The sequence below is a fragment of the Carcharodon carcharias genome, chromosome 12 (assembly GCF_017639515.1).
Source record: "Carcharodon carcharias isolate sCarCar2 chromosome 12, sCarCar2.pri, whole genome shotgun sequence".
NCBI lineage: Eukaryota > Metazoa > Chordata > Chondrichthyes > Lamniformes > Lamnidae > Carcharodon > Carcharodon carcharias.
The window spans coordinates 82,644,383-82,672,146 of NC_054478.1; the positions used below are offsets into that span (position 1 = coordinate 82,644,383).

The 27,764-nt window shown below is 40.1% G+C and overlaps 1 protein-coding gene across 1 annotated transcript in view; it reads right to left on the reverse strand.

The window, feature by feature from the left end:
- Nucleotides 1-27,764, reverse strand: part of LOC121285007 (N-chimaerin) — a 292,291-nt gene that overhangs the window by 150,031 nt on the left and 114,496 nt on the right. Inside the window, exon 7 of the mRNA XM_041201077.1 lies at nt 570-858. Within this exon, the coding sequence (XP_041057011.1) occupies nt 570-858 (289 nt within the window). The remainder of the gene's footprint in view (nt 1-569; nt 859-27,764) is intronic.

A 27,764-nucleotide genomic window follows, 5' to 3' on the forward strand; every position in this document is an offset into this window, starting at 1 on the left:
CCCTGTCAAGACCCCTCAGGATCGTATTTCAATCAAGTCACCTCTTACTCTTCTAAACTCCAGCGGATACAAGCCTAGTCTGTCCCTTCCCTCATAAGACAACCCACCCATTTCAAGTGGTAAACCTACTCTGAACTGCTTCCAACACATTTACATCCTTCCTTAAATAAGGTTACCAATACTGTACACAACTCCAAATGTGGTCTTACTAGTGCCCTGTACAACCGAAGCATAACCTCCCTACTTTTGTATTCAATTCCCCTTGCAATAAATGATAACAACCATTAGCTTTCCTAATTACTTGCTATGCTTGCATACTAGCCTTCTGGTGATTCGTGCACTAGGACACCCAGATCCCTCTGCACCTCAGAGCTCTGCAATCACTTCCATTAAGTTCAATTAGGGCACTTCAATTTCGTTGCCTTGCTTCATAATGCATGATTAAACTATTCTGTCTATATTTCCAAATAGAATGGCTCTAAAATCATTTACACTTGAGTAAAATTTAAATTATAGAAAGATATTGGGATGGGGGAGGGGGAAGAAATGAAACATTTTTGAATCCTTACCCTCTCCTCTGGTGTGGCACCTTCTCCAACAGATTGGGGCTCTGCTTGTATGTCTCTAAGGGCTGGAAGACATTTTGTGCTGGTAGACTCTCGGTTTAGAGTTGTATAGCCTATGTGCTCATAGATTGGATTAATCGTCATCTTGGCAATGTATTCTGCAGCCTTAGTCTCAATGTATAATGTAATCAATCCGTCTGTTACCAGGTCATGGATCGACTCAAACCGTTTTTCTCCCACAAAGTGTTTCCCATCATAGTAAAGACGAAAGTTTCTGGTCTGAGTTCCAAACCTGTCTCGATTGAGAACAGAAATTAGAACAAAGTGAGCAAAGCAGAATTTCATTGTGTCCAAAATTTCAAGTTATCAAAGCATTCATTGTGTATTGCGCCAAAACAGCAATATAAAACTGGATTGCACAGATGGGAAGGGAATATTAAGGAAATCAGAGAATGATCACCAGACCACTGTTAGACCTTGGCAAATTGCTGCAGTGAACGCTTTGTTTTCTTCAAGTCTTTTCAAACACAAGCTACAGCTGTGGAGAAATTCAAAAATACTCGAATCTCTATGTGAATTTTAGCATCTCTATTAGGTTGCTTAGCTTCTGGTTCTGTTTTGTCTTCATAATGGTGTTCTCTAATTGCATATCAATACTGCAGTTTAATGCAATAGTTGGACTTCTCTGCCCCATCATTTCAGAAGGAACAGGCTATCTGGAATGTTATTCAGTCCTAAAGCCAACTATCACATTCACGCAGAGTTGCTGCCAGAAGCTGAAAAGTAAGACTGAAAAGCACAAAAGAAGGTATTCTTTTATTTTTGAAAGCTAAGAGTTCTTTGCTGAGTTTGGTGTACAAAGTGCCTATGTGTTGCATTAATGCCAAATTGTGTCACAGGCAAAACTTTGTTTACAACACAGAAATGATGAAATTCTGTCCATTGGATTTTGAAAATTTCATGAACAGGAATAAACATTTTATCATATTTCTTTTATTATATCTAAGCAATTTTAATATTTTAAATCTTCCAAAATTACATAAATTAATTCACTTAAGATGATTTTGTTTGTATTTTCACAGACATACAATAATTTTGTTGAGAAGTATACCAATAATCCTGATTGGAAGAGATCTAAACATATTCCAATAATGTCATCTCTCATCCTGTTTCTGACTGCTAGCTCTTCCATGCAGTTATTTTGTGAGGCTGCAGTTATTTTGCTCTCTAAAGTCTGATCTGTATTGTTGTCAAGGTTGCTAGCTCACATCTACAATGGCAACCATGGGTTTAATAAAAGTGATCATCGATAACCCTGTACAGGTTAATAAAAACAGAGCTCACTGTTTTACAAGCACTCAGGTAAAGGGCTGCTGATGACATGAAAGTTTTGGTGATCTGTCATCCAGCCCTGAAGTGAAATAGCACATTTAATTAATAAATGTTTCAACATATTAAATAAATTTCAGACATAAATGATGGTCTGAAATGTATTTGATATCTTCCCACATTTATTGAACTTTACCAGTTTTATCACCAACGTCAATGTTTCATCGGGCATGGCATTTATTAACCTAGGTTTTGTTTTAGTGGGAATCTACCCATAGCCACAGAAATTGTTAATGTTCTCCACTTCATCAATGTTGTCCACTCATCTGACAACAGATCAGATCTATTCATGAACTCTTGAGATCTATATTTTATATATATAACTTTATCACCATTTTTGTATTTTTTATATATACCAGGGAGTTACACGCTCTATGTCTCATTGAAAGAGCATATTGCTGATACTGTTCCTAGTTCACTATATTTTTGAAATTCTATTGCTCAGCTATATTGTATTATATCGCTAAATATATTCAAAAAATAAATCAACATAAGGAATTAATTTTGCAGATCAACATCTGCACAAACTTTGACATATGACATTTTAATCCTAGATAATTTTTAATGTTAAACTTTAACCCACAGGTAACATGGGAATGACAGGGAGGTCTTGTGATGCAGTGGTAATGTCTCTACTCTAGGCCAGAAGCACCAGGTTCAAGTCCCACTTCAGGACTTGATGGCCATGGAAGGTGCTTGCATAACGTGGCCGAACAGGTCTATAAATATCAGTCTATAAATCCTTCCAATACACCTAACGGCAGGCAGTAAAGAGCAGGAGAGTTTCCTGGTCAACCAAACTGCAGAAGATAACAGCTAACCACTACAGCACTTTGCCAAGCATAATCATTGACCAATCCAAAGGAGGTCGCCAATGCCCTCTTAGGGCATAATATTTGGAGGAGGAGGAGGAGCATGGGAACATCGTACCTTGGTCCTGCAGCATGCCATACCACAATGCAGAAGAACAGGGTTCCCAACTACCATTACATAAATAGTATAAGGCAAGACAGGTGCTTCCTAGTGCTTTAAGAATGAGGGTGAAATGCTGAGAGTCACTTCCTCACATCGCTGCGTGCACTTATCATACTGGCATTAATAGGTTCCTGGGGGTAGCACACATGCTCTCCACTGCTTATGGTCCAAAAAGGGGAAAATGTGATTTTTTTTTTCTAAAATGGTACAGAAAACTCATTCCTTGCTTATATATGAGTCAAATGGTTTTGAGAAGATACAGACATCAGCATCATAATTATCAGTTGCCTGCTACAGACATAAGCAAATACATGTAACTGTTTCTTTTTCTTTTTTCAAGTATCATCAGGAATACCATTGATGACAACATGAAAATATGATGTGTTCCTTCTTCTGTTATTTCAAGCATGTTTTCAAAGGCCAAACATGGAGCAGCAAAGGATACAAACCCATTGAAAATAAAGGCTCACACTGAAAAAGGCAAAATCAAAAGCTGGTTTGAATAGCATACTGTAGTACATGCTAAGTGAGTTGCTGTTGTAGTTACATTTAATTCCAAAATATATGCAACTATTCAGAATGTACCAGACATTACAGGTCAACTCAAAGCATATATTGAGATTCAGGCTATCTAAATAAAATAGTTCCATTTTGTTTGAGGTCCAAATTGAGCTTGAGATTTTGGCAACTGTGCACATTTCTTAAATCTCTGGATAATGCAATTTATGAAATATTGTTTGCTTTATTATCTGTCAAAACATTTATATTGTGCTCTGTATTTTTTATTGTGAATTTCTATTCAATATTTTCAGTGGAGAGAAAACAAGTGGTAATATGATACCTCTGGAATTTTAAGTCTATGTTAAGCCAACAGTCGATGTCTGGTGGACAAACTACTCCCTGTTTATTAAACAGAACCAGCTGGAAATAGAAGTTCAGCTACAGCAAATACATGAACTATGTTGTAAATAAAATATGCATCAAGATTGGGATAAAACATGTTTGATGGCAAAACAAGTTGGAGGCCAATTGCATATCCACTAAACTCTCTAAGTAACAATTCTTGTTACAGCTTTCAAAATATTTTCATATTAGGTTTTCAAAAATGTATACATTTCTAATGCAAAGTTAAAGGGAACAAGAAACTTTATACAACCTTAGTAGATCGCTAAACTCACAGAATGCTATAAATTTAAAAATTAACAAAAATGTTTTAATTTATTTTTGTTAAACAGAGCTCAGAAGTTGTAACACTGGATTAAATCATAGAATAGATTCATAAAATGATCACATAGGAACATAGGACTTAGAAGCAGGAGTAGGTCATTCAGCCCTTCGGACCTGCTCCACCATTTAACAAGATCATGGCTGATCTTGCGGTCTCAACTCTACTTTGCTGTCTGACCCCAATAATACTTGACTCCCTTGTCTATCAAAAATCTGTCTAACTCTACCTTAAATAAATTCAACGACCTAGCCTCCACTGTTTGCTGGGGAAGAGAATTCCACATACTAACGACCCTTTGACAGAAAAGAATTCTCATCTCCATCTTAAAAGGTAGATCTCTTATTCTTAAACTGTCTCTCCTCGTTCTATTCTCTCCCACAGGTGGAAACATTCTCCCAGTATCTACCCTATCAAATCCCTTCAGGATCTTATACATTTCAATAAGATCACATCTCGTTCTTTTAAACTCCAATGGGTATTGGCCCAGCCTATTCAGCCTTTCTTCATAAGATAAACCCCTCAGCCCAGGAATGAGTTGGGTGAACATTTTCTGAACTGCTTCTAACGGAATTACATATTTTTTTCAGATAAGATCAAAACTGTACACAGTACTCCAGATGCGATTTCACCAACGCCCTGTACAGCTGCAGTAAAACTTCCCTAGTTTTATATTCCATTCTCCTTGCAATAAACATCAACATTCAATTTGCCTTCCTAATCACTTGCTGTACTTGCACACAGCCTGGCATGTCTGTGCCAGCTGTGCGCAAAAGCAACTCAACTAGTCCCACGCCCTCACCATTTCCTTGTAGCCCTGCATAAGTTTTCTCTTCAGGTGCTTTCCAATCCCCTTTTCAAAGCCACATTTGAATCTCCACCACATTTTCAGACAGTGCATTCCAGACCCTAACCATTCACTACAAAAAAAAGGTTTTCCTCATGTCACTGTTCATTCTTTTGCCATTCATTTTAAATCAGTGCCCTTTGGTTTGTGACCCTTCCGCCAACAGGAACTGTTTCTCCCTACCTACCCTGTCCAGATCCCTCACAATAGTGAACATTTCTATCAAATCTCTTTACAACTTTCTCTTCTCTAAGGAGAGCATCTCCAGCTTCTCTGATCCATCCACTTAATTGAAGTCCCTGGAACCATTCTTGCAATTTTTTTCTGCACTCTCTCTAAAGTCTTCAAATCTATATTCAAAAAGTCAGAATTCTGGCAAAGGGTGGGAATTTCTCATCCCTGATCAACTGTAATGTATCATAAACATGTCAGTTTCCACATATAAACTGACAACGCGCAACTCTACCTCACCATCACCCCCTCTCGACCCTTCCCTTAGTGTCTCTAAACTCACAAACTGCTTTTCCGACATCCAGTACTGAATGAGCAGAAAGTTCTTCCAATTAAATATTGGGAAGACTGAAACCATTGTCTTCTGTCCCCATTACAAATTCCATTCCCTAGGCACTGATTTCATCCTTTTCTGAGGCTGAACCAGGCTGTTCTGACCCCAGGATGAGCTTCCAGCCACATACCTGCACTATGACTAAGATTATCTATTTCCATCTCTGAAACATTACCTGTCTCTGCTCCTGCCTCAGCTCATCTGCTGCTGAAACCCTCTAGATTCAACTATTCTAATGCACACCTGGCTGGCATCCTACATTCTATCCTTCACTTGGGTTCATCAAAAACTCTGCCACCCTTATTCTTAATCACTCTAAGTCCTGTTCACTTATTAACTCTGTGCTCACTGACTTACATTGGTTCCTGGATAGGCAATGCCTCAATTTTAAAATTCTCATCCTTGTTTTCAAAACCTCTTCATGGCCTTGCTCCTCCCTATCCATAAACCTCCACGATATCTGTGTTTCTTAAATTCTTACCTCTTGACCATCCCCAATTTTAATCGCTCCACCATTGGTCATACCTTCAGCTGCCAAAGCCCTAAGCTCTGGAATTCCCTACCTAAGCCTCTCGGCCTCTCTATCTCGCTTTTCATCTTTAAGATATTCCTTAAAACTTACCTCTTCCTAACCAAGCTTTTGGTCATCTGACCTAATATCTACTTCTATGACTTACTGTCATACTTTATTTTATAATGTTCTTCTGGGGAGATGCTTTATGATGTTAAAGCCCTTTACAAATACAAATTGCTGTTATATATATAAGAACTTGGAATCACTGTAAAACTGATTTCTCTAAACAAATGGTGGGTGCCACAATCCCCAAACTAATTGAAGCTACATTTGTAAAATTCATATCTTTGATTCATTTTGCAAGTTTGCTAAAACAAAATTACAATTTGAATGTCCCATGGCTTCTGTCAATGCAATTGTTTGTGCTAATTTTCAATGATGCAGTCCATTTCAAATTTCCTTGCTGGTCAATAAGCAGCTTTAGAAAATAGAGCGTGGATTTCTGGGACAGTTCAGAGATGGAACATGGCCCAGAGCATGAGGCAGTCTGCGGGACATCCCTGAGCTGGCAGGGAAGAAATAAGGTGCCTGACAGTCAATTTCCAGACAGCACAAGCACCATGCAGGGGTGCAACTGTACATCTTTTATTTCCTCTTTCCCCTGCCGATGGCATCTGCTTTCCAGGTTAGGCTTGCCCTGGGCAAACTTTTTGTGACATTCACACATTGCATTCGGTCACTCCTCACCTGGCAGCCTGTGCTCTGGCAATATGTCCGACAAAGCCACACATCAATATATTGCACAGGCAGCTGGGGCAGGCACACTGAACACACACATTCCCCTCTGCCAGAATCAACAGCAAGCCTGTTCTCTTTCTGTTGTTGCATTCATATGCTCAGAACTGTCTTCTGCTCTTTTTATGTTTAAAACATGAAATATTTCAAAAGCATCTCTAGTAACTTCAGGAAAATATTTCAAAGGGTGGGGTTCCATAATCGAAAAGTTAGAATTCTGCCCAAAGGCGGGAATTTCTCAACTCTATCAATGCTTCTATTTATAAAGCCCAGGATCCTGAATGCCTTTTTAACTGTTTTCTCAACCTTCCCTGTCACCTTCAATGATTTATGCACGTATACATATACCCCCAGGTTCCTCTGCTGCTGCACCCTCTTTAGAATTGCACCCTTTATTTTATATTGCCTCTCCACATTCTTCCTACCAAGATGTACCACTTCACACTTCTCGGCATTAAATTTCATTTGCCACTTGTCCACCTATTCTGCCAGACTGTCTATTTCCTGGAAGTGTACCACGAGCCCCTGAGAGTTCACAAAACTTCCAAATTTTGTATTATTTGCAAATTTTGTCGTGCACACCCAAATCTAAGGTCTTAATTTTATGTGCCCTCGCCAAGTGTGTTTTCAGCTGGGCCGGTGGGGGGGGGGGGTATAAAATAGAGCAGGTGCCAATCCCACCACCTTCTCACCCACCCCCGGTTCACCCCTGAAATTGGCAGCCTGCCCACCATATTTAAATAGATAATCAAGGGTCAACTGAGCTTTTTTAACAATTCAATTGAGCCTGATAATACAATGCCCATGCTATAATATGGTTGGTGTGGGCAGATGAGCAGCTGTGGGCAGGCTGTCTTTTTAAAAAAACTTTTTATAAGGGTGGGAAGGGAGGGGGTTTAATTATCTTCAGGGGTGCCTTTTGTGCATTGGTGGGCGGAGAGCCCCCCAAACATAGTACTCCCCCTTCCTTTCTACCTGCCTGCTCTATAAAACATACCAAACTCACCCCGCCCCCACCTCCCTAAACTGCTTAATTCCTTCCCACTCAAGACCTGGGACCTAGCTTGCTCCGGGATCAATAGGCCCTCTTCCTGGGCCTGTTTGCAGTCCTGGCAGTACTCACTAATGCGCTCTTGGCGCTTCCGGGACTGCGGGGGCTGCCAGCCAATTCAATTGACTGGCATCCCAAGGACAGGACTTCCTCTGCAGTGAGGGGCACTGGCTGCCTATAACACCCACAGTGCGTTATGACTGTGGGGCGGGCAGATGTCCAGTGAGTTGCCTCCATGCCGACTCTGCTTCTAGTGCTTGGGGGAGGGGGAAGCCGTTGTCCACCCCGTCGTAATATACTGCTCTAGGTCAGTTATATCAACAAAAGTTGTGGGCCTACTACTGAGATCTGGGGAACTTCACTACACACCTTTCTCCAGTCTGAAAAACAACTGTTCACTGCTGATGTGTGTTTCCTGTCAGTTGGCCAACTTTGCATCCATGCTGCCATTTTCCCTTTTATTCAACTTTGCTGGCAAATTTATTAGGTGGCACTTCATCAAATGCTTTTTGGAAATTCAGCTAGGCCATATCAACTACATTACCTTCATTAATGCTCTGTTATCTCATCAAAAAACTCAATTAAGTCAGTTAAACATAACTTGCCTTTAACAAATCTGTGCTGGATTAGAGTTTAATTAAGCCACATTGACCAAGTCACTGTTAATTTTGTCCTGGATTGGTGTTTCCAAAAGCCGTTTTACCCTTGAGGTTAACCTGCTGCCTTGTAGTTGCTGTGTTTATCCTTACATCCTTTGTTCAACAAGGCTGTAATAGTTGCAACTCCCCAGTCCTTTGGCACCGTCCTCTGTCTAAGAAAGATTGGACAGTACATCCATAATTTCCACCTTTACTTCTCCCAGTATCCTCGGGTGTATCTGGTCCTGGTGACTCATCAACTTTGAGCACAGACAGCCGCTCTAATATCTTCTGCTGATCATTTTTTGGACCATCCAGTACTGCAACAAGCTCTTTTTTCACAATGACTTTAGAAGCAAACTTTCCTTAGTAAAGACAGATGCAAAATATTAATTTAGTACTTCAGCCATGTCCTCTGCTGCCATGCATAGATCACCTTTTTCATCCCTAATCAGCCTCACCCCTCCTCTTACTTATAGACCTATGGAAGACTTATGAGGTTCCCTTTTAGGTTAGCTGTCAGTCTACCCTCATACTCTCTCTTTGCCTCTCATTTCTTTTTTCACTTCCCCTCGCAACTTTCTATATCCAGCCTGGTTCTCATTTGTATTATCAACATGATATCTGTCATAATCCCCGTTTTCTGCTTCATCTTACTCTCTAACTCTTTCGTCAGCCAGGGAGTTCTGGCTTTGGTTGCCCTACCCTTCCTCCTGGTGGAAATACACCTTGACTGTACCCGAACTATTTCCTCTTTAAAGGCAACTCATTGTTCCATTACAGTTTTTCCTGTCAATCTTTGATTCCAATTGATCTGGAACAGATCCATTTGTACCCCACTGAAATTAGTCCTCCTCCAATTAAGTACTTTTACTCTAGATTGCTCCTTGTCCTTTTCTGTGGCTAGCCTAAACCTTATACTCCTATGATCACTGTTCCTTAAATGTTCCCCTATTGCACTTGATCCATTTGAATCACCTCATGCCACAGAACTGGATCCAGCAATGCCTCCTGCCCTGTAAGCAGAAACATACTGATCAACAAAATTCACCTGGACACACTTCAAAAACTCTTTCCCTTCCCTGCTAGTCTATCCTTGTCTATATTAGGATAATTGAAGCCCCCACTATATAAAACTCTATAGTTTTTGCACTTTTCTGTAATTTCCCTGCAAATTTGATCCCCTATATCTCTCCCACTAGTTGGATGCACTCAGCATCCAGTAGCATACTGGTACCTCTATTGCTTTTTAACCTCCTCCAATGCCGCTCCCTTAATTTTAAACACAACAATTTCCATCAACTGCTTACACAAAAGCTTCACAAAAACTCTTAGAGCTACAATTAGAATTGAAATCTAAAACCACTACAAAACACCAGAACAGATACCAGTACACTTTAATTGTTGAAACTGTGAAGGATGACTTTGCTTAATTAAGAAAACAAAAGGCAAGACAACAAAGGACAACAGTTTTCTACTTCCACAATTCTTATTTATTGCTTCATGAAAAAATGGGTTGAGTAGAGATGGTATTTATAAAAGGCTATGCTTTGATTTACTATTATTTAATTAAGTTTTTTTTTATACATTAAAATGAAAATTAACAAGCCTACTTTTATGATTGTATATGTTGAACTATAATTTGATATTCATTTTCCTTTTCAGCCAATGAACACATTTAGTTTATTTTGGTGATATACTTATCCATACATAATAACTGACCTAATTATTATATGCGTATTATAAAAATAATGCATTTTTGTTTTGGTCTGGGATTAGAGGTGTTTTAGACTTTACAACCAAGCAAAGCAAAATCCCCACATTACTATTATTGATAACCACAATAAAAGCATTGTACCGTATGTAAAAACAAGTACACTCAAGCAGGTATTGTCATCCACTGTACTGACCTTGTAAAAAGACATTGCAAGTGTTTTTTCTTTAACTGAATACAATTAACATTCCTTGATGTAATTTTTTCCAAAGGTGGTTTTTAATGCCTCTCATTGTGTTCAAAAGCAAATCTAAATTCTTAATTAAGATCAATGAAATTTTATGGCAAAAATGAAACCTAAAGCTGAGGAATGCTATGCAAACCAGCCTACAGAATGACTCACCATTCTATTTATATGCAATTAATTCAATCTTTAAATCCATCAATCTGTACACTGTGTGAATGTACAATCATGTTTCAAAATACACTGATGCTGTTGCTTTTCTAAACTTATACTGTAAATATATTGTTAACTTTGTACATTACATTCGCACACCTCTCATTGTTTCCTCAGTCCCAATAATGTTAATATCCTTATATTTCAATTGAACTATAAGTGACCATTTCACTTAAGAAAAACATATGCTTGCAACACGAGAATGCTACCCTGGCTTTTTCAATTCCTTTTCTTTTAAAGTCAGAATGCAGTCTGGGGAAAGTTGCTCATGATTACATCTACTCCACAGCTTGTGTCTGCACTGATATAGTTTTAGCATTAACTCAAAAACAGAATATTGTGGTTGCTGGAAATCTGAAAAAAGAAACCCAGGAAATGCTGTTAAAACTGAGGTAGGTCTGTCAGCATCTGTGGAGACCTTAAATACTAATTCCGTTTCTCTCTGCACAGATGCTGCCAGACCTGTTGAGTATTTCACAAATTTTCTATTTCTATTACAGTTTTAGCATTTTTTTCTGCTTAAGGTGGTTTAGATAGACCAACACTTGCAAGGGGAAATTCTAACTTTAAGCAACTCATGTTCTCTTTTCACTCTAGCACTCCTGATTTTTTAAGATATTAGAGATCGTGATGTATAAGTCGACCTGGCATATAAGATGACCCAAATCTTTTGCCACCAAAAATCATGTTTAGATCTATACTTGGTGTATACTGTCAAGAAAAGAAGAAATTGTAATATTTTCTTTCTGTTAACAACTCTGTCATGTTTCTTATGTACTAGAAGACAGGCTGTTGGGGTTGTAAATATGGTAATTGGATTAAGAGTCAGAGTGACCGCAAGAGTCTAAAGCCAACAGTAATAAGTGGTTTTGATATGTTAATGAACCAAAAGGAACTTCAAACAGAGTTTTACATAAAGCAATAACAGGAGTGTTTTTGAATAGAGTTATTTTAGTTCAAAGGGGTGTCAGGAAGATATAATAACTTTCATAATGTTATTGGAATTTACTGTAGAGTAACTGTGGAGTCTGTGTCTATGTACTTGTGTGTGTGTGTGTGTGTGTGTGTGTGTGTGTGTGTGTCTGTGTATGCGCGTGCAGTGTATGTTTGTGACTTAATTGAATTAAAGGCAGCTGGCCTGAAGGCTTTGATGTATCAGAAGGTAAGCTAGATTTGAAATATTAAGTAGATAAACAAGGGGGAAGTTTAAGATTGTAAGGGGTAAAGGGAACATTTTAAATAAACCAGACTAGCTTGAATTCTAATGAGGGGTGAAATGTTCACCTAACCAGGATAAGTTAAGAAACAGTGTGTTTATTTTTCCCAAAGATTACTGGTAAATTTGGTATTATGAAAGATTTTTATTATTAGACAGGTAAGGTTCAAAGACATGGTGAAATAATGGGATTTGCATTCAAAAGGGAAAATATGTATAAAGGAGAGAAGGCTGTGTAGGCATTCTAAGATCTAAAACAAGTGTGAAAAGCCTCCAGCATCTCAGCCTCAAGCTGCTGTCTGCAAAGAACTGAAGATAAGAAAACTCACTTTGAATTGGGTTATTCAGGGTAGCGGGTTTCTTTGCCTAGCTCTTTTAAAATCTGTGTGTTTTACTGTTGCTTTAATGAAAGTGTAACTGGGAGCTAGATTAACTAGGGAATTTAGAAGTCATCACGGTAGTAATTTGTAGATCTGTGTGTGTGCCTAAAATAATTTCTTCTGTTAAAAAGGTTTAATTTAGTTTTGTAAGAAACCTATAAGACTCAATGGTCTTATTACTACTGAAGTCAAGGCACGCATCACAAAATTTATACAAATTGCAAAACAGCTGTGGAAAGTTTTCCTTTGGGATCTGAGCAGCTCAGTATTTACCATTGGCTGTGCCATAACAGGGAATATATGCAGGTTGTAAAAGGTTAAGTACGGTAAAGATAGGGTAAATTTGTTTTTACAAGACTAAGAGCTAGGGTAATGAAACAAGTTTAAACAATCCTGGGAAGAAAGCATTTCTGAAGAGACTAGTTGAGACAATACAGAGATCAAAGGGAAGGAATGCAGTTAAGGAAATACTGAAGCCTAGGAGGGGGTAGCTGGTCAGATCTCCCAGATGACAGCAGGGTAGCTAGTCAGATCCCTCTGAAGGCAGCAGGGTAACTCGGCAGAACTCCCAGAAGAACAAGGCCGGACTGGGGGACCAGTCGCTGTCAGCCTCAGCGGACACCCCAAGGAAAAAGGTACTGTGTGGTAAAAATTACTGGAATTCTATAGATTTTGAAAATCTACAAGGATAGTCGAACAGAAAAAGGGAAGGTTAGCTCTGAGGGTAGCTAAGTTAAGATCTTGTGGAACTGTTTTAAAGTAATGTTTACTGTGTGAAGCCATTCTTGTGTTCAAGTGTAATTGTGTTTTTTTTCACTGTTTTCTTTTAATAAATGTTTACTCCACTATAAAATCATCACAAGTAGTCAGGGACGTCATTTCCTGATTTCAGAACCTCTTCTCATCTATACAAATTGCAAAAACCATTTTTGGAAGCTGTTTCAAGTTTCCCTCTGGAATTTGGGCAGCTTGGCATTTACCATCAGCCGGGCAATAACAAAATGAACATGCAAATTGGGGGAAGTAGGTCATTCAGCGTCCTGAGCCTGCTCCACCATTCAATAAGACCATGGCTGATCTCTTTGTGTTTTGGGTTCCACATTCCCAACTACCTCTGATAAACTTTGATTCTCTTGCCTAACAAGAGTCTATCTACCTCTGCTTTAAAAATAAGTGACCTCTCCTCCACCGCCTTCTGATGCAGAGAGTTCCAAAGTCACACAACCCTCAGAGAAAAATTTCTCATCTCTGTCCTATAAGGGCGATCCCTAATTTTAAAACACTGTCCCCTAGTTCTAGATTCACCCACAAGAGAAAACATCCTTTCTATATCCACCTTGTTAAGACCATTCAGGATCTTACATATTTCAATCAAGTCACCCCTCACATGTCTAAACTCCCATTCCTTTTCTGTTAAGAAATGCTACTAGGAATCAGCCTCAATTTTTCACCTCAGAGATGTATGTTTTACTCACCTTATAAGTCAACACATGGGATCAAGCAGGCAATACGAGCTGTGTTACCGATATGAAGTGTGGGAGTTTAAGACACACCCACAGAGAGCAGACCATGTGTGGCGAATGACGAACAGAAATGGCCCCTCCAGCAAAAAGAATTAAGTATGAAGCTGGTTTCAAACTCAAAGTCATAAAGTTTGCTTAAAGTCATTCAAGGGTCATCTTCTGTCAAATGGATTAGGCGGATGGTTAATGGAGAAAAATCTTCACAAAAAGTAGAAATAACTGTGCTGCAGTGAGAGAATTCAGTGTTAGTAAAAAACTAGCACAAGAATGATACAAAAAAGGAATCCACCCTGAAAAAGATGCCCAAGACCAAATGCCCATGAGAACTGGGACCATCCACTTGCCTAATCTTGAGAAGCATGTATCATAATGGTTACACCTTTACAAGAAATGCAATGCATATATATGCACTTAAATGAGCTAAATTAAGCCAAGTCCAGCAAAGATTTCAGACCAACAGCAAGTTGGTGTGAAATGAAACGAAAATGTCTACTGTCGCAGCAGAAGGCCAAGGTCATTTAGAGACAACCAAAAGGCCTCAATACCAAAATTACCAGCTTCCAGAGATTCCTCATCAGACAGCGGCAAAAACATGAGTACCGATTACTTCACTTTGGCAACTTGGATGAAATGGCAAAGGAATTGGGGCAGTCCTTATAGTACAGGATGACATAAGGACATTAGTGAGAAAGGATCTAGCCTCTGAAGATCATGAAGGAGAATCATTATGGGTGGAAATTAGGAATAGGAAGAGTCAGAAAACACTGGTCGGTGTAGTTTATAGGCCATCTAACAGTAATTATACCATTGGGCAGAGTATTAAACAAGGAAGTATTGGAGCCTGTAACAAAGGAAATTTAATAATTGTGGAGGACTTTAGTCTTCATATAGGCTGGGACAATCAAATTGGCAAGAATGGTCTAGAGGATGAGTTTTATGGAATGTTTTCATGATAGTTTCTTGGAACAGTACGTGATGGAACTGATTGGGGATAAAGCTATTTTAGATCTAGTATTGTGCAATGAAGCAGGGTCAATTAGTAATGTCATAATAAAAGGTCCACTGGGAAGTAGTGACCATTCAATTCCATGTTAAGTTTGAAAGTGACGTATTTCAATTGCAAACAAAAATCTTAAACTTAAACAAAGCCTGTTACATAGGTATGAGGAGAGTACCGGCTAAGGTTAGTTGGGTAAATAGACTAAAAGGTATGGAAGTAAATGAACAGTGGGAACATTAAAAGAAACAGTTCAAAATTTTCAACAAGAATAGATTTCACTAAAGAACAAAAGCTCAGCAAGAAGGACCCATGGCTCACTAAGGAGGTTAAGGATAGTATTAGATTTAAAGAAGAGGCTTATAATGTTGTAAAAACAGTAGCAAATCTGAGGATTAAAGAAGGAACAAAGAAAAGTACAGCCTTTCAGCCCTCCAAGCCTGCGCCGATCATATTGCCTGTCAAACTAAACCATTTTGCACTTCTGCGGTCCGTATCCCTCTATTCCCATCCTATTCATGTATTTGTCAAGCTGCCTGTTAAACACCACTTTCGTACCTGCTCCCACCACCTCCTCTGGCAGCGAATTCCAGACACTCACTACCCTCTGCGTAAAAAACTTGCCCCGCACATCCCCTCTAAAGTTTTTGCCTCTCACCTTAAATCTATGTTCCCTAGTAATTAAAAATGTTTTAGAAACCCGCAGAGCCAAAAGTTGATAGAAAGGGAAAAAATAGAATATGTGAGTAAAATAGCTAGAAATATAAAAAACAGATTGCAAGTGCTTTTGTAAGTATATAAAAAGGAAGAAAGTAGCTAAAGTAAACACTGATCTCTTTGAAACAGAGACAGAAAAAATTATAATGGGGAATGAGACAATGACGGAGGCACTGAACAAATATTTTGTGTCTGTCTTCACAGTAAAAGACACAGGTTCTACACTAGAAATAGATGATAACCCAGGGGATAAAAAGAGGAAATCAGGAAAATTAAAATCAGCAGAGATAAAGAATTGGAAAAACTTCAGGGGCTAAAATCTGAAATATTCCCAGGACCTGATGGCCTACACCCTAGGGTTCCAAAAAGGGTAGCTGCAGAAGTAGTGGATGTGCTTAGATCAAAATTCTTTAGATACAGGAATAATCCCACAAGACTGGAAGTTGGCAAAATGCTTTTCAAGAAAGGTGGGGAGAGTGAAAGCAGTGAACTACATGTCAGTTAGCCTAACATCAGTTGTGAGAAAATGCTGGAATCTATTATTAACTAAGTCTTAGCAATGTACTTAGAAAAGCATAGTATGATTAGAACAAGTCAACATGGTTCTACTAAAGGGAAATCCTTCTTGACAAATTTATTAAGAGTTTTTTGATGATGTAACTAGTAGGGAAAATAAAGGGGAACTAGTAGATGTAGCATACCTGGATTTCCAAGAGGCATTTAAAAGGTACCGCACAGAAGATTAATAGGCAAAATAAGGGCTCATGGAGTTGGGGATAATATATTAACATGGAGGGTTGGTTAACAGATAGAAAATAGAGAATGGGCGTAAACGGGGACTTTTCATGTTGGCAGGCAGTGAATAGAGGAGTGCTGCTAGGATCAGTGCTGGGGCCTCAGTTATTTAAAATCTACAATAATGACATAGATGAAGAGCTGGAGAGTAATGTATCCAAGTTTGCTGAGGATACCAAACTAGGTGGAAAGGTAAGCTGCGGAGAGGACACAGAGAGGTTGCAGAGAGATATAGACAGGTTAGGTGAGTGGGCAACAAGATGGCAAATGGAGTACAATATAGGGAAATTTGAAGTTATTGACTTTTGGCGTAAGAATAAAAAAGCAGATTTTTTTTTTAAAAGTAGAAACTTGTACATGTTGATGTTCAAAGAGACTAGAGTATACTGGTACAAGGAACACAAAGTTAACAAGCAGATGCAGCAAGCAATTAGGAAGGCAAATGGCAAGTTGGCCTTTATTGTAAGGGGACTGAAGTACAAGATTAAAGAAGTCTTGCTACAGTTGTACAGTTGTACAGGGTTTTGGAGAGATGCCATCTGGAGTACTGTGTGCAGTTTTAGTCTCCGCATTTAAGAAAGGATATATTTGCATTGGAGTCCATACAGCAAAGCTTCACTAAACTGGTCCCTGGATGAGGGACCTATAATGAGAGGGGTAAACTGGGTTTATATTCTTTGGAGTTTAGAAGAATGAGGCAATCTCATTGAAGCCTACAAAATTCTGAAGGGGTCTGATAGGTGGATGCGAAGAGATTGTTTGCATTGGTGGGAATCTAAAACACAGGGCCAAAGTCTCAGGATAAGGGCCTGACCAATTAGGACTGAAACGAGGAGAAATTTCTACACTCAAAAGGGTTGTGAATCTTTGGAATTCTCTACCCCAGAGAATTTTATGCTTGGTGTGTAAGTCGATCCCAGGTTTTTGGAAGGGTTTTTTGAGGCTTCAAAGGTTGACTTATGCGCTGCAATCGACAGTATTTAGATTATTTTATTATTAAAAATATCTAGAGATATGAGTTAGTACTTAAAGTTAAGGAAAAATTGACTGTTTCAAATCAAAATATCACCATCATGAGTCGTTAATGTTCAGAATTCTGGAGGGAGAACACAGAATAAGGAATAGTGGAGATGCATTTGCATAACAGTATTTGCACTAAACAGAAAAACACTTTACTGTACACTAACTGATTTCCAATGTCATTCTCAGAAGTGAGTTAAAAGATACAATGGGATAAAATTGGTTTCAGATGCTTTTTGAGCACATGGGCTCAACTAAAGGTTGCTGGTGGGGGTTTCAGCAACGATAATACTGTTGAACATCAAGATAGATGGTTAGGTTCTCTCTTATTGGAGATGGCCATTGCCTGGCACTTGTGTGGTGCAAATGTTATTCCTTTTCACAGCTCCACACATTTGGTGGATTATATTGGTGTTAAGGATTGTATGACACTATGTAAAGAACAGGAACCTTCCTTGTATCCTGGCGACACTCCTCCTTTGTTCTTCTCGAGTTTCCTTCCCAAAGGCTGGTCCAAATTTGCTGGTTGCCAAATTCACTGATGACACAAAGATAGGTAGGAAAGTAAGTTGTGAAGAGAACATGAGGAAGCTACAAAAAGATATGGATAGGTTAAGTGTTTGGGCAAAAATCTGGCAAAAGAAGTTTAATGTGGGAAAATGTGAAATTGTCCATTTTGGCAGGAAGAATAAAAGAGAAGTATATTATCTAAATGGTGAGAAATTGCAGAGCTCTGAGGTGCAGATGGATTTGGGTGTCCTAGTGCATGAATCACAAAAGGCTAATATACAGGTACAGCAAGTAATTAGGAAAGCTAATAGAATGTTATCATTGATTGCAAGGGGAATTGAATACAACAGTAGGGAGGTCATGCTTCAATTGTACAGGGCACTAGTGAGACTGCATTTGGAGTACAGTGTACAGTATTGGTCACCTTAGTTAAGGATGTAAATGCGTTGGAAGCAGATCAGAGAAGGTTTACCAGACTAACAGCTGGAATGGTGGGTTGTCTTATGAGGAAAGGTTGGACAGACTAGGCTTGTATCTGAAATTTAGAAGAGTAAGAGACGACTTGATTGAAACATATAAGACCCTGAAGGGTCTTGACAGGGTGGACGTGGAGAGGATGTTTCCTCCTGTGCGAGAATTCTGAATATTTTTAAGGCAGAGCGAGATAGATTCTTGGTAAGCAAGGGGGTGATAGGTTATCAGGAGTAGGTCGGATGCAGATTTCAGGTTACTATGAGATCAGCAATGATCTTATTAAATGGCGGAGCAGGCTCGAGGGGCTGAATAGCTATTGCTGTTCCTTGTTCGTATGCCCTTGGAGATTATTCACCGAACCATGGCAAGTGCTTTGATTTTTTTTACGGTGGGAAGGGTGAGGAGGCAGGCCCTGAGTCTACCTCAGCCAGAACAGGGATCAAGCCGTGTGCAGTTGGTGTTAATTTGATCCACATGGTAGCCGTCTAACCAAGATAACCCTCAACTTACATAAACATGGCTAGGTTAACGAGACATTTCTGCTTCCAAGATCTGTGTGTGTGTAAAACAGTTGCTGCTTTTACCGATATTGCAGCAGAATTGTACTCGAACGCAATCTGTGAAATCATGGTCCAGCATATCTCCCACTGTACCATTACCATCAAGCCAAGGGATCAACCCTGGTTCAATGAAGAGTGCAGGAGGGCATGGCAGGAGCAGCACAGACATACCTAAAAATGAGGTGTCAACCTGGTGAAGCTATAATACAGGGCCATTTGTGTGCCAAACAGCATAAGCAGCAAGTGATAGACAGAGCTAAGCGATCCCATAACCAGCGGATCAGATCTAAGCTCTGCAGTCCTGTCACACCCAGTCGTGAATGGTGATGGACAATTAAACAACTCATTGGAGGAGGTGGCTCCACAAATATCCCCATCGCCAATGATGGAGGAGCCCAGCACAGCAGTGCAAAGAAATAAGGCTGAAGCATTCACAACAATCTTCAGCCAGAAGTGCCGAGTGGATGATCCACCTCGGCCTCCTCTGGAGGTCCCCAGCCAATTCGATTCACTCCACCTGATACCAAGAAACAGCTGAATACTGCAAAGGCTATGGGCCCTGACAACATTCCGGCAATAATACTGATGACATGTGCTCCAGAACTTGCCGCGCCCCTAGGCAAGCTGTTCCAGTACAGCTACAACAGTGGCATCTACACGGCTCTGTGGAAAATTGCCCAGGTATGTCCTCTACACAAAAAGCAGGATAAATCCAACCTGGCCAATTACTGCCCCATCAGTCTACTTTCCATCAACAGTAAAGTAATGGAAGGGGTCATCAACAGTGCTATCAAGCGACACTTGCTTAGCAATAACCTGCTCACTGATGTCCAGTTTGGGTTCCACCAGGGCCACGCACTCCAGACCTCGTTACAGCCTTGGTTCAAACATGGACAAAAGAGCTGAACTCCCGAAGTGAGGTGAGAGTGACTGCCCTTGACATCAAGGCAGCATTTGACCGAGTGTGGCATCAAGGAGCCCTAGCAAAATTGGAGTCAATGGGAATTGGGGGAAAACTCTCCACTGGTTGGAGTCATACCTAGCACAAAGGATGATGGTTGTGGTTGTTGGAGGTCAGTCATCTCAGCTCCAGGACAACACAGCAGGAGTTCCTCAGGGCAGTGTCCTATACGCCCAACCATCTTCAGCTGCTTCATCAATGACCTTCCTTCCATCATAAGGTCAGAAGTGGGGATGTCCGCTGATGATTGCACAATGTTCAGCACCATTTGCAAACTCCTCAGATACTGAAGCAGTCCATGTCCAAATGCAGCAAGACCTGGACAATATCCAGGCTTGGGCTGACAAGTGACAAGTAACATTTGCACCACACGTGTCAGGCAATGACCATCCCCAACAAGTGAGAATCTAACCATTGCTCCTTGACGTTCAATAGCATTACCATCACTGAATTTCCCACTATCAACATCCTGGGAGTCACCATTGGCCAGAAACTGAACTGGACTTGCCATATAAATACTACAAGAGCATTCCAGAGGCTGGGGATTCTGCAGTAACTGCCCTCCTGGCTCTCCAAAGCCTGTCCACCACCTACAAGGGTCAGGTCAGGAGTGTGATGAAGTACTCTTCACTCACCTGGATGAGTAGAGCTCCAACAACATTCAAGAAGCTTGATACTGTCCAGGACAAAGCAGCCTGCTTGATTGGCACCACATCCACAAACATTCACTCCCTCCCCCACTGACACACAGTAGCAGCAGTGTGTACCATCTACAAGATGCACCACAGGAATTCACCAAGGCTCCTTAGATAGAACCTTCCAAACCCACGACCACTACCATCTTGAAGGACAAGGGCAGCAGAGAGATGGGAACACCATCACCAGGAAGTTTTCTTCCAAGTGCTGAGGGTAGAAATAATGCTTCTAATGCTTTTAATCAGGTTGGGCACACAAAGTCAATGTGTTGGAGGCTACAGGGAAAACCTATTGCAGTAATTGGAACACAGGAAAGTTCTGGGAATAAGAGTACTGTGGGTTCTGAGAGCCAGAAGCAAGAAAAGCCAGTCTTTTGTGTACAGAGGAAGCTGGAAGAATCAGTGGTAGGTAAAGAGGTGGCAATGTGTTCACAATTTACCCAAGGGAGTTCTGAAGGGCAGGTTACAGAAATGTTGAACGATTTTGTATGTGAAGGGAAAGGCTTTCCATGTGTACAAGATGGAGCAGGCAAAGATATTAAAATTTTAAGGGAAACAGGGGCTAGTCAGTCTTTAATGTTACAGCACAGTGCTATTTATTGTCCAGAGGGGGTATTGCAGGAAAGAGTGGTAATAAGTGGAATTAATGGGGATACTAAGCCTATTCCATTGTGGAAGGTAAATTTAGAAAGTAAGTTGAAAACAGGAGAGGTGATTGTGGTGGTAGAAACCCATTGCAGGGATTCAATTTATCCTAGGTAATGATATAGCCAGGTCACTGATGTTGGTGACGCCTACTGTAGTCGAGCAGCCTGTGGAGACATAATCAACAGAAATGTTGTAGAAAGAACATTATGGATTGTTTCCAGATTGTGCAGTAATAAGATCACAAACTCACAGGTTGAAACAGGAAGAGGAAGAATTTAAAAGACAGGGGAAGGATACTGACATCCATTTAGCTGGATCTGTCTTTGAAAAGACTGTTCAGAAAGAGAAGGTTAAAGAGATTTAAGCTGAATTGTTTAGCTCAGTGCAATTGGAAGAGTTACAACAAAAAGATCCGCGAATAAAGCAGTTATATCAGGTAGCTTATTCGGAAACAGAAGCAGAATGTATTCCAGAATGTTGTTACTTTAAAGATAACGTGTTGAGGAAATGGAGACCATCTCATATTCCAGCAGATGAGAAGTGGGCAGGAGTACATCAAATAATAATCCCATCTGGATATAGAAATGAAATATTGAGAGTGGCTCATGAAATTTCAGTATCAAGACATTTAGGAATTAGGAAAACTCAAGCGAAAATACAAAAATACTTCAATTGGCCGGCACTGCATAAAGATTTAGTCAACTTCTGTGGAACATGTCACACGTCAGGTGACAGGAAAACCTCAAGCATTGATTAAACCTGCACCTTTAATTCCAATTCCAGCATTTGAGGAGCCTTTTACCAGAGTCCTGATTGATTGCGTAGGGCCCTTCCTCAAGAACAAAAGTGGAAATCAGAACTTGCTGACAATCATGGATGTATCTACAAGATTTCCAGAAGCGATACCTTTTTGAAATATTACAGCAAATAGGATTGTAGAGGAGTTAACCAAATTTTTTACAAGATATGGGTTACCAAAAGAAATAGTCGGATCAGGATTTGAATTTCATGTCACAACTGTTTAAGGAAGTAATGAACAGCCTGGGGATTAAGCTGTTTAAGCCATCAGTTTATCACCCTGAATCACAAGGTGCTTTAGAAAGATGGCATCCAACTTTGAAAACTAAGGTGAGAGCACGTAGTCAAGACCACATAAGTTGATTCAGGAGAAGCTAGTGGGTCAAAGTTCGGAAACTACACTCCTGGGTTACGTGACAAAATTCAGAGAAAGATTGAACAGAGCATCTGAGTTAGCTAAGGAACATTTAAAGATATCACAGCAGGTGATGAAGTGCAGATAATAGGGAAAAAGCTTATAGTTTTGTTGCTGGAGAGAAGGCATTAGTATTGTTGCCAATGTCAGGAGAGCCCTTAAAGTCAAGGTTTAGTGGACCTTACAGAATTGAAAAGAGACTGTGAAGTAAATTATTTAATAAATATTCTAGATATTACCTTCTAGACAAGTGTCAAAGTGATTTGGAAAAGCTACTGCAGTCATACAAAACTTCTTGTGGCCATAAACTGGGGAAGACAAATTTAGCTATGCATAATCTAGATGTGGAAGACTCTGTTTCAATAAGGCAACATCTTTATGGATTAAATCTAGTAAAATTAGCTCAAGTGCAAAAAGTAATCAAATTCCTGCTTCAAAATGACATCATAAAGTCTAGATGCAGTAACTGGAGTTCACCTATTGTGATGGTGCCGAAACCAGATGGAGCACAAGGACTGTGAGGATTATCGAAAAGTAAATGCAGTGACAAAAATGGATTCATATCCTATTCCAAGGCTGGAAGATTGTATTGAGAAAGTGGGACAGAGTTCATCACAAAAATTGACTCACTGCGAGGATATTGGCAAGTACCGTTATCAGAAAGAACAAAGCAGATATCCATTTTTGTAATGCCAGATGGACTGTATCAGTTTAAAGTTATGCCATTTGGTATGAAGGAGCACCAGCAACATTCCAAAGACTGACAAATAAAGTAATTACAGGACTGAGTTATTGTGCTGTTTATATTGACAACTTGGTAGCATTTAGTTAAACATGGGAGAAGCATTTACAGCATCTGAAAGAACTGTTTGATCAACTGCAAGAAACTAATTTAGTGGTGAACTTGGCTAAGAGTGAGTTTGCAAAAGTGCAAGTTACGTATTTAGACCATACCGTTGGACATGGTCAGGTGGCCCCATAAGTTGTGAAAGTAAACGCCATCGCAAATTTCCCAGTGCCTACAAAAAAGTGAGAGATTTCTGGGCATGAGTGGATTTTATCAGAAGTTTGTACCAAATTTTAGCAGTTTGGTTGCTACATTGACTGAACTACTAAAAAAAAATCACAAAATTTCAGTGGACACAGGTGTCAGAACGCATTTGAGAATTTAAAAACTGAGTTGACTACTACACCAGTTTTGGCAGCACCTAATCATGCCAAGCAATTTACGTTGGCAATTGAGACAAGTGATTTGGGCACTGGTGCTTTTTTTTATTCATTCACGGGATGTGGGTTTCGCTGGCTGGGCAAGCATTAATTCCCCATCCCTAACTACCCCTGAGGTGGTGGTGAGCTGCTACAGTCCATGTGGTATAGGTGCAGCCACAGTGCTGTTAGGGAGGAGTTCCAGGAGGTAAGCACCTTCCTTTCTGGTCTGAGAAGAAACTTCCTGAAAATTTCCAGCTGCCCCTTCTCCTCCCTGATTACGTGCCTTCTTTTCACCTTCCCACTTTTTATCCTTCTCAAATTTAAAAGGGTGACGAGAAAAAGTTTTTGCATCATGGGCTAGCTCATAATCATCATCTATCTCTGCTCCCTGCCTAACTGTTTTAACCCTCTGTTCTTCTACATGAGTTCTAACTACCAAAGGGAGTGAAGCTTTAAATTCTCCCAAAAGAATTACTTCTCTAAGAACTGCATTTTAAAAAAATTAATTCATGGGATGTAGGCGTCACTGGTGAAACCAGCATTTATTGCCCATCTATTGTTGCCCTTGAGGTGGTGGTGGTGAGCTGCCTTCTTGAACTGCTATAGTCCATGTGGTGCAGGTACACCCACAATCCTGTTAGGAAGGGAGTTCCAGGATTTTGGCCCAGCAACTGTGAAGGAATAGTGATATATTTCCAAGTCAGGATGATGAGTGACTTGAAGGGGAACTTCCAGGTGGTGATGTTCCCATCTATCTGCTGCCCCTGTCCTTCTAGATGGTAGTGGTCATGGGTTTGGAAGGTGCTGTCTAAGAAGTCTTGGTGAATTCCTGTGGTGCATCTTGTAGATGGTACACACTGCTGCTACTGTGTGTCGATGGTGGAGGGAGTGAATGTTTGTGGATGTGGTGCCAATTAAGCAGGCTGCTTTGCACTGGATGCTGTCAAGCTTCCTGAGTGTTGTGGGAGCTGCACTCATCCAGGCGAGTGGAGAGTATTCCATCACACTCCTGACTTGTACCTTGTAGATGGTGGACTGGCTTTGGGGAGTCAGGAGGTGAGTTACTCGTTGCGTGATTCCTAGCCTCTGTCTTGCTCTTGTAGCCACAGTATTTATATGGCTAGTCCAGTTCAGTTTCTGGCCAATGGCAACTCCCAGGATGTTGATGGCGGGGTGAAACAGGAATCGAAGGGCCAGCAGGATATTTTTCACGGAAGCTGAATGCATATCAAAAAGATACTCAACAATCGAATAAGGGACACTTGGTCTGTGTTAGCGTTGCAGCATTTCGAGGTTTATGTTGCAAGCAATTTTTCGGAAACAATTGTTTTTACAGGCCACAATCCTGTAGAATATCTGGACAAATTTAGAGACCGGAGTGCAAGGCTGTTCTGATGGAATTTATTACAACCATTTAATTTACAGGTTATACATGTGGTTGGACAAGGAAACTTAACTGCAGATACATTGTCAAGGGTTTAAAGTTCAAAAGTAATTGGATATTTAAAACATAGACACTGAACTGAAATGACCTCTGTCGATATGGAGGCTTTGCCCTGTTAATGCAAGTGCCAGGTAGTGTAATAGTTTTGTGTGTATACATAAGTATAGTAAATAATGTGAAATGGGTTGCGGAAATGAAAGTGTCTTTTAGAATTATGACTTCATTTTTCTATAAGGATGGAGGTGTAAAGGAAAGATAATTTTTTCCCCATATTACTGTGGGATACTTTAAAGCAGGCTTATGGGGGCTGTGTTGTGTGTGTATGTTTGTGTATGTGTCTAGTTTGATGAAACCGCAGACAGTCAGACTCAATAAACGGGGTTAGGTATAAAACAGGCATTTGAAATGGAGAGAGGTAAGCTAGGATGAAGTCTCACCAGATACAGTGTGAATGGAATTTGCATTTTTAGATTAATTGAGAGGTTGCTTGACTTTCAAAGAGACATAATAAATGCCAGTTTACAACTGGCATGATAAATAAGGCAAAACTATTAAGTTTATTTTTCCTGAAAGTGCTGGCTATAATGATAACATGAAAGGTTTTTATATTCTGGGAAAAGTAATTTCTAAAACAAGGTGAAACAACGGAATTTGCAGATCAAAAGGGAGAAAATATATTTAAAGAAAGATGGAAAGCTGTATGGGGAATGTCCTTGTGAGGTCTTTAAAGGTGTGCTGTGAAATAGATCTGTGGGAAAAAGCCTATAGTGACCCTGGAAAAGTTTGCTGTGCCAGTAACCAGGGTTGTGTTCCACTGTAGAGTGAGAGGGAGAAAGAAGCTGTGAAATCCCTCCCTTACAGCAACAGTCGGTGCTTGTGGTAATATTGCTGGATGTTTTATAGATTAAGAATCTATTTGGAGCATTGCCTGAAAGGAGTGTGTAGTTAAGAATTTAGTTAAGTAGAAATCTTGAGAACTATTATAAAACTACATGTGCCTGTGTAACTGTAATCTTGTATGTTTAAGTTATTTTTTCTTTTGTTAATAAATATTTTAATTTAATCTTTAAAATCTCTGAAGTTTCTAGTGGTCTCGATAATTCCGACTTCAGTGCATAAACCTTCTCGTAATAAATACAAATTGCAAAAACATTGTGATAGCGTGGGCAAGTGTCCCTTTGGGATTTGGTCAGCCTGGCAAATACCACCTGCCATATCATAACACTAGCATATTTTTCCGTGGTAAAGACTGATACAATGTACTCATATGGCACGTCAGCCATGCCTCCTGGCTCCATACATAAGTTCCCTTTTAGGTAGCTAATCTGCTTGTTCCTCCTTATGCTGTTCATGTACATGTAGAAGGCTATTTGATTCCCTTTAATGTTAGCTGCCTGCCTCTTCTCATACTCACTCTTTGCTTCTCTTTTTTATTTTTTTCAATTCCTCATGGACCTTCTATATTCAGCCTGGGTCCCAATTATATGATCCACCTGACATCTGTCATATGTATCCTTTTTCGGTTTCATATTACTCTCCATCACTTTTGTCATCTAGGGAGCTCTGGATTTGTTTGCCCTATCTTTCCCTCTTGTGGGAATGCACCTTGACTGTATCTGAACTATCTCCTCTTTAATTGCAACACATTGTTCAATTATAGTTTTGTCCGCTAACCTTTCATTCCAATTTTCATGGGTTAGATCTATTCCCGCCCTATTGAAGTGGGTCCTCCCCCAATTAATTACTTATACTCCAGATTGCTCTTTTCCCTTTTCCATAGCCAGCCTATGGACTGCTGAGGGAGACAAGGGAGGAGATCGCAGGGGCTCTAACCCAAATTTTTAATTCCTCTCTGGCCACGGGGGAGGTGCCAGAGGACTGAGAACAGCTAATGTGGTTCCGCTATTTAAGAAGGGTTATACAGATAAGCCAGGGAACTACAGGCCAGTGAGTTTCATGCCAGTGGTAGGGAAACTATTGGAGAAAATTCTGAAGGAGAGAATCTATCTCCACTTGGAGAGGCAAGGTTTGATCAGGGATCGTCAGCATGGCTTTGTCAGAGGGAGGTCATGCCTAACAAATTTGATTGAAATTTTTGAGGTGACCAGATGCATAGATGAGGGTAGTGTAGTTGATGTAGTTTATATGGATTTCAGCAAAGCCTTTGACAAGGTCCCACATGGGAGACTTATAAAGAAGGCAAATGCACATGGGATACAGGTTAATTTGATAAGGTGGAATCAAAATTGACTTAGTTGTAGGAGACAGAGAGTGATAACAGAAGGATGCTTTAGTGACTGGATGCCAGTCTCCAGTGACATACCACGGGGATTTGTGCTTGGTGCCCTATTATTTGTCATTTATATAAATGACATAGATGACTATGTGGGGGGTAGGATTAGTAAGGTTGCGGATGACAGTAAGGTTGAGTGTCTTGGGCTACAGGGAGATATAGATGGGATGGTCAAATGGGCAGATAAGTGGCAGATGGGATTTAACCCTGAAAAGTGAGAGTTGATACACTTTCGAACGAGTAATTTGACAAGGAAGTATTCAATGAACGGCATGACACCAGGAAGTTCTGAGGAACAAAGGGACCTTGGCGTGTGTGTCCATAGATCTCTGAAAGCAGAGGGTCATGTTAGTGGGGTGGTGAAAAAGGCATA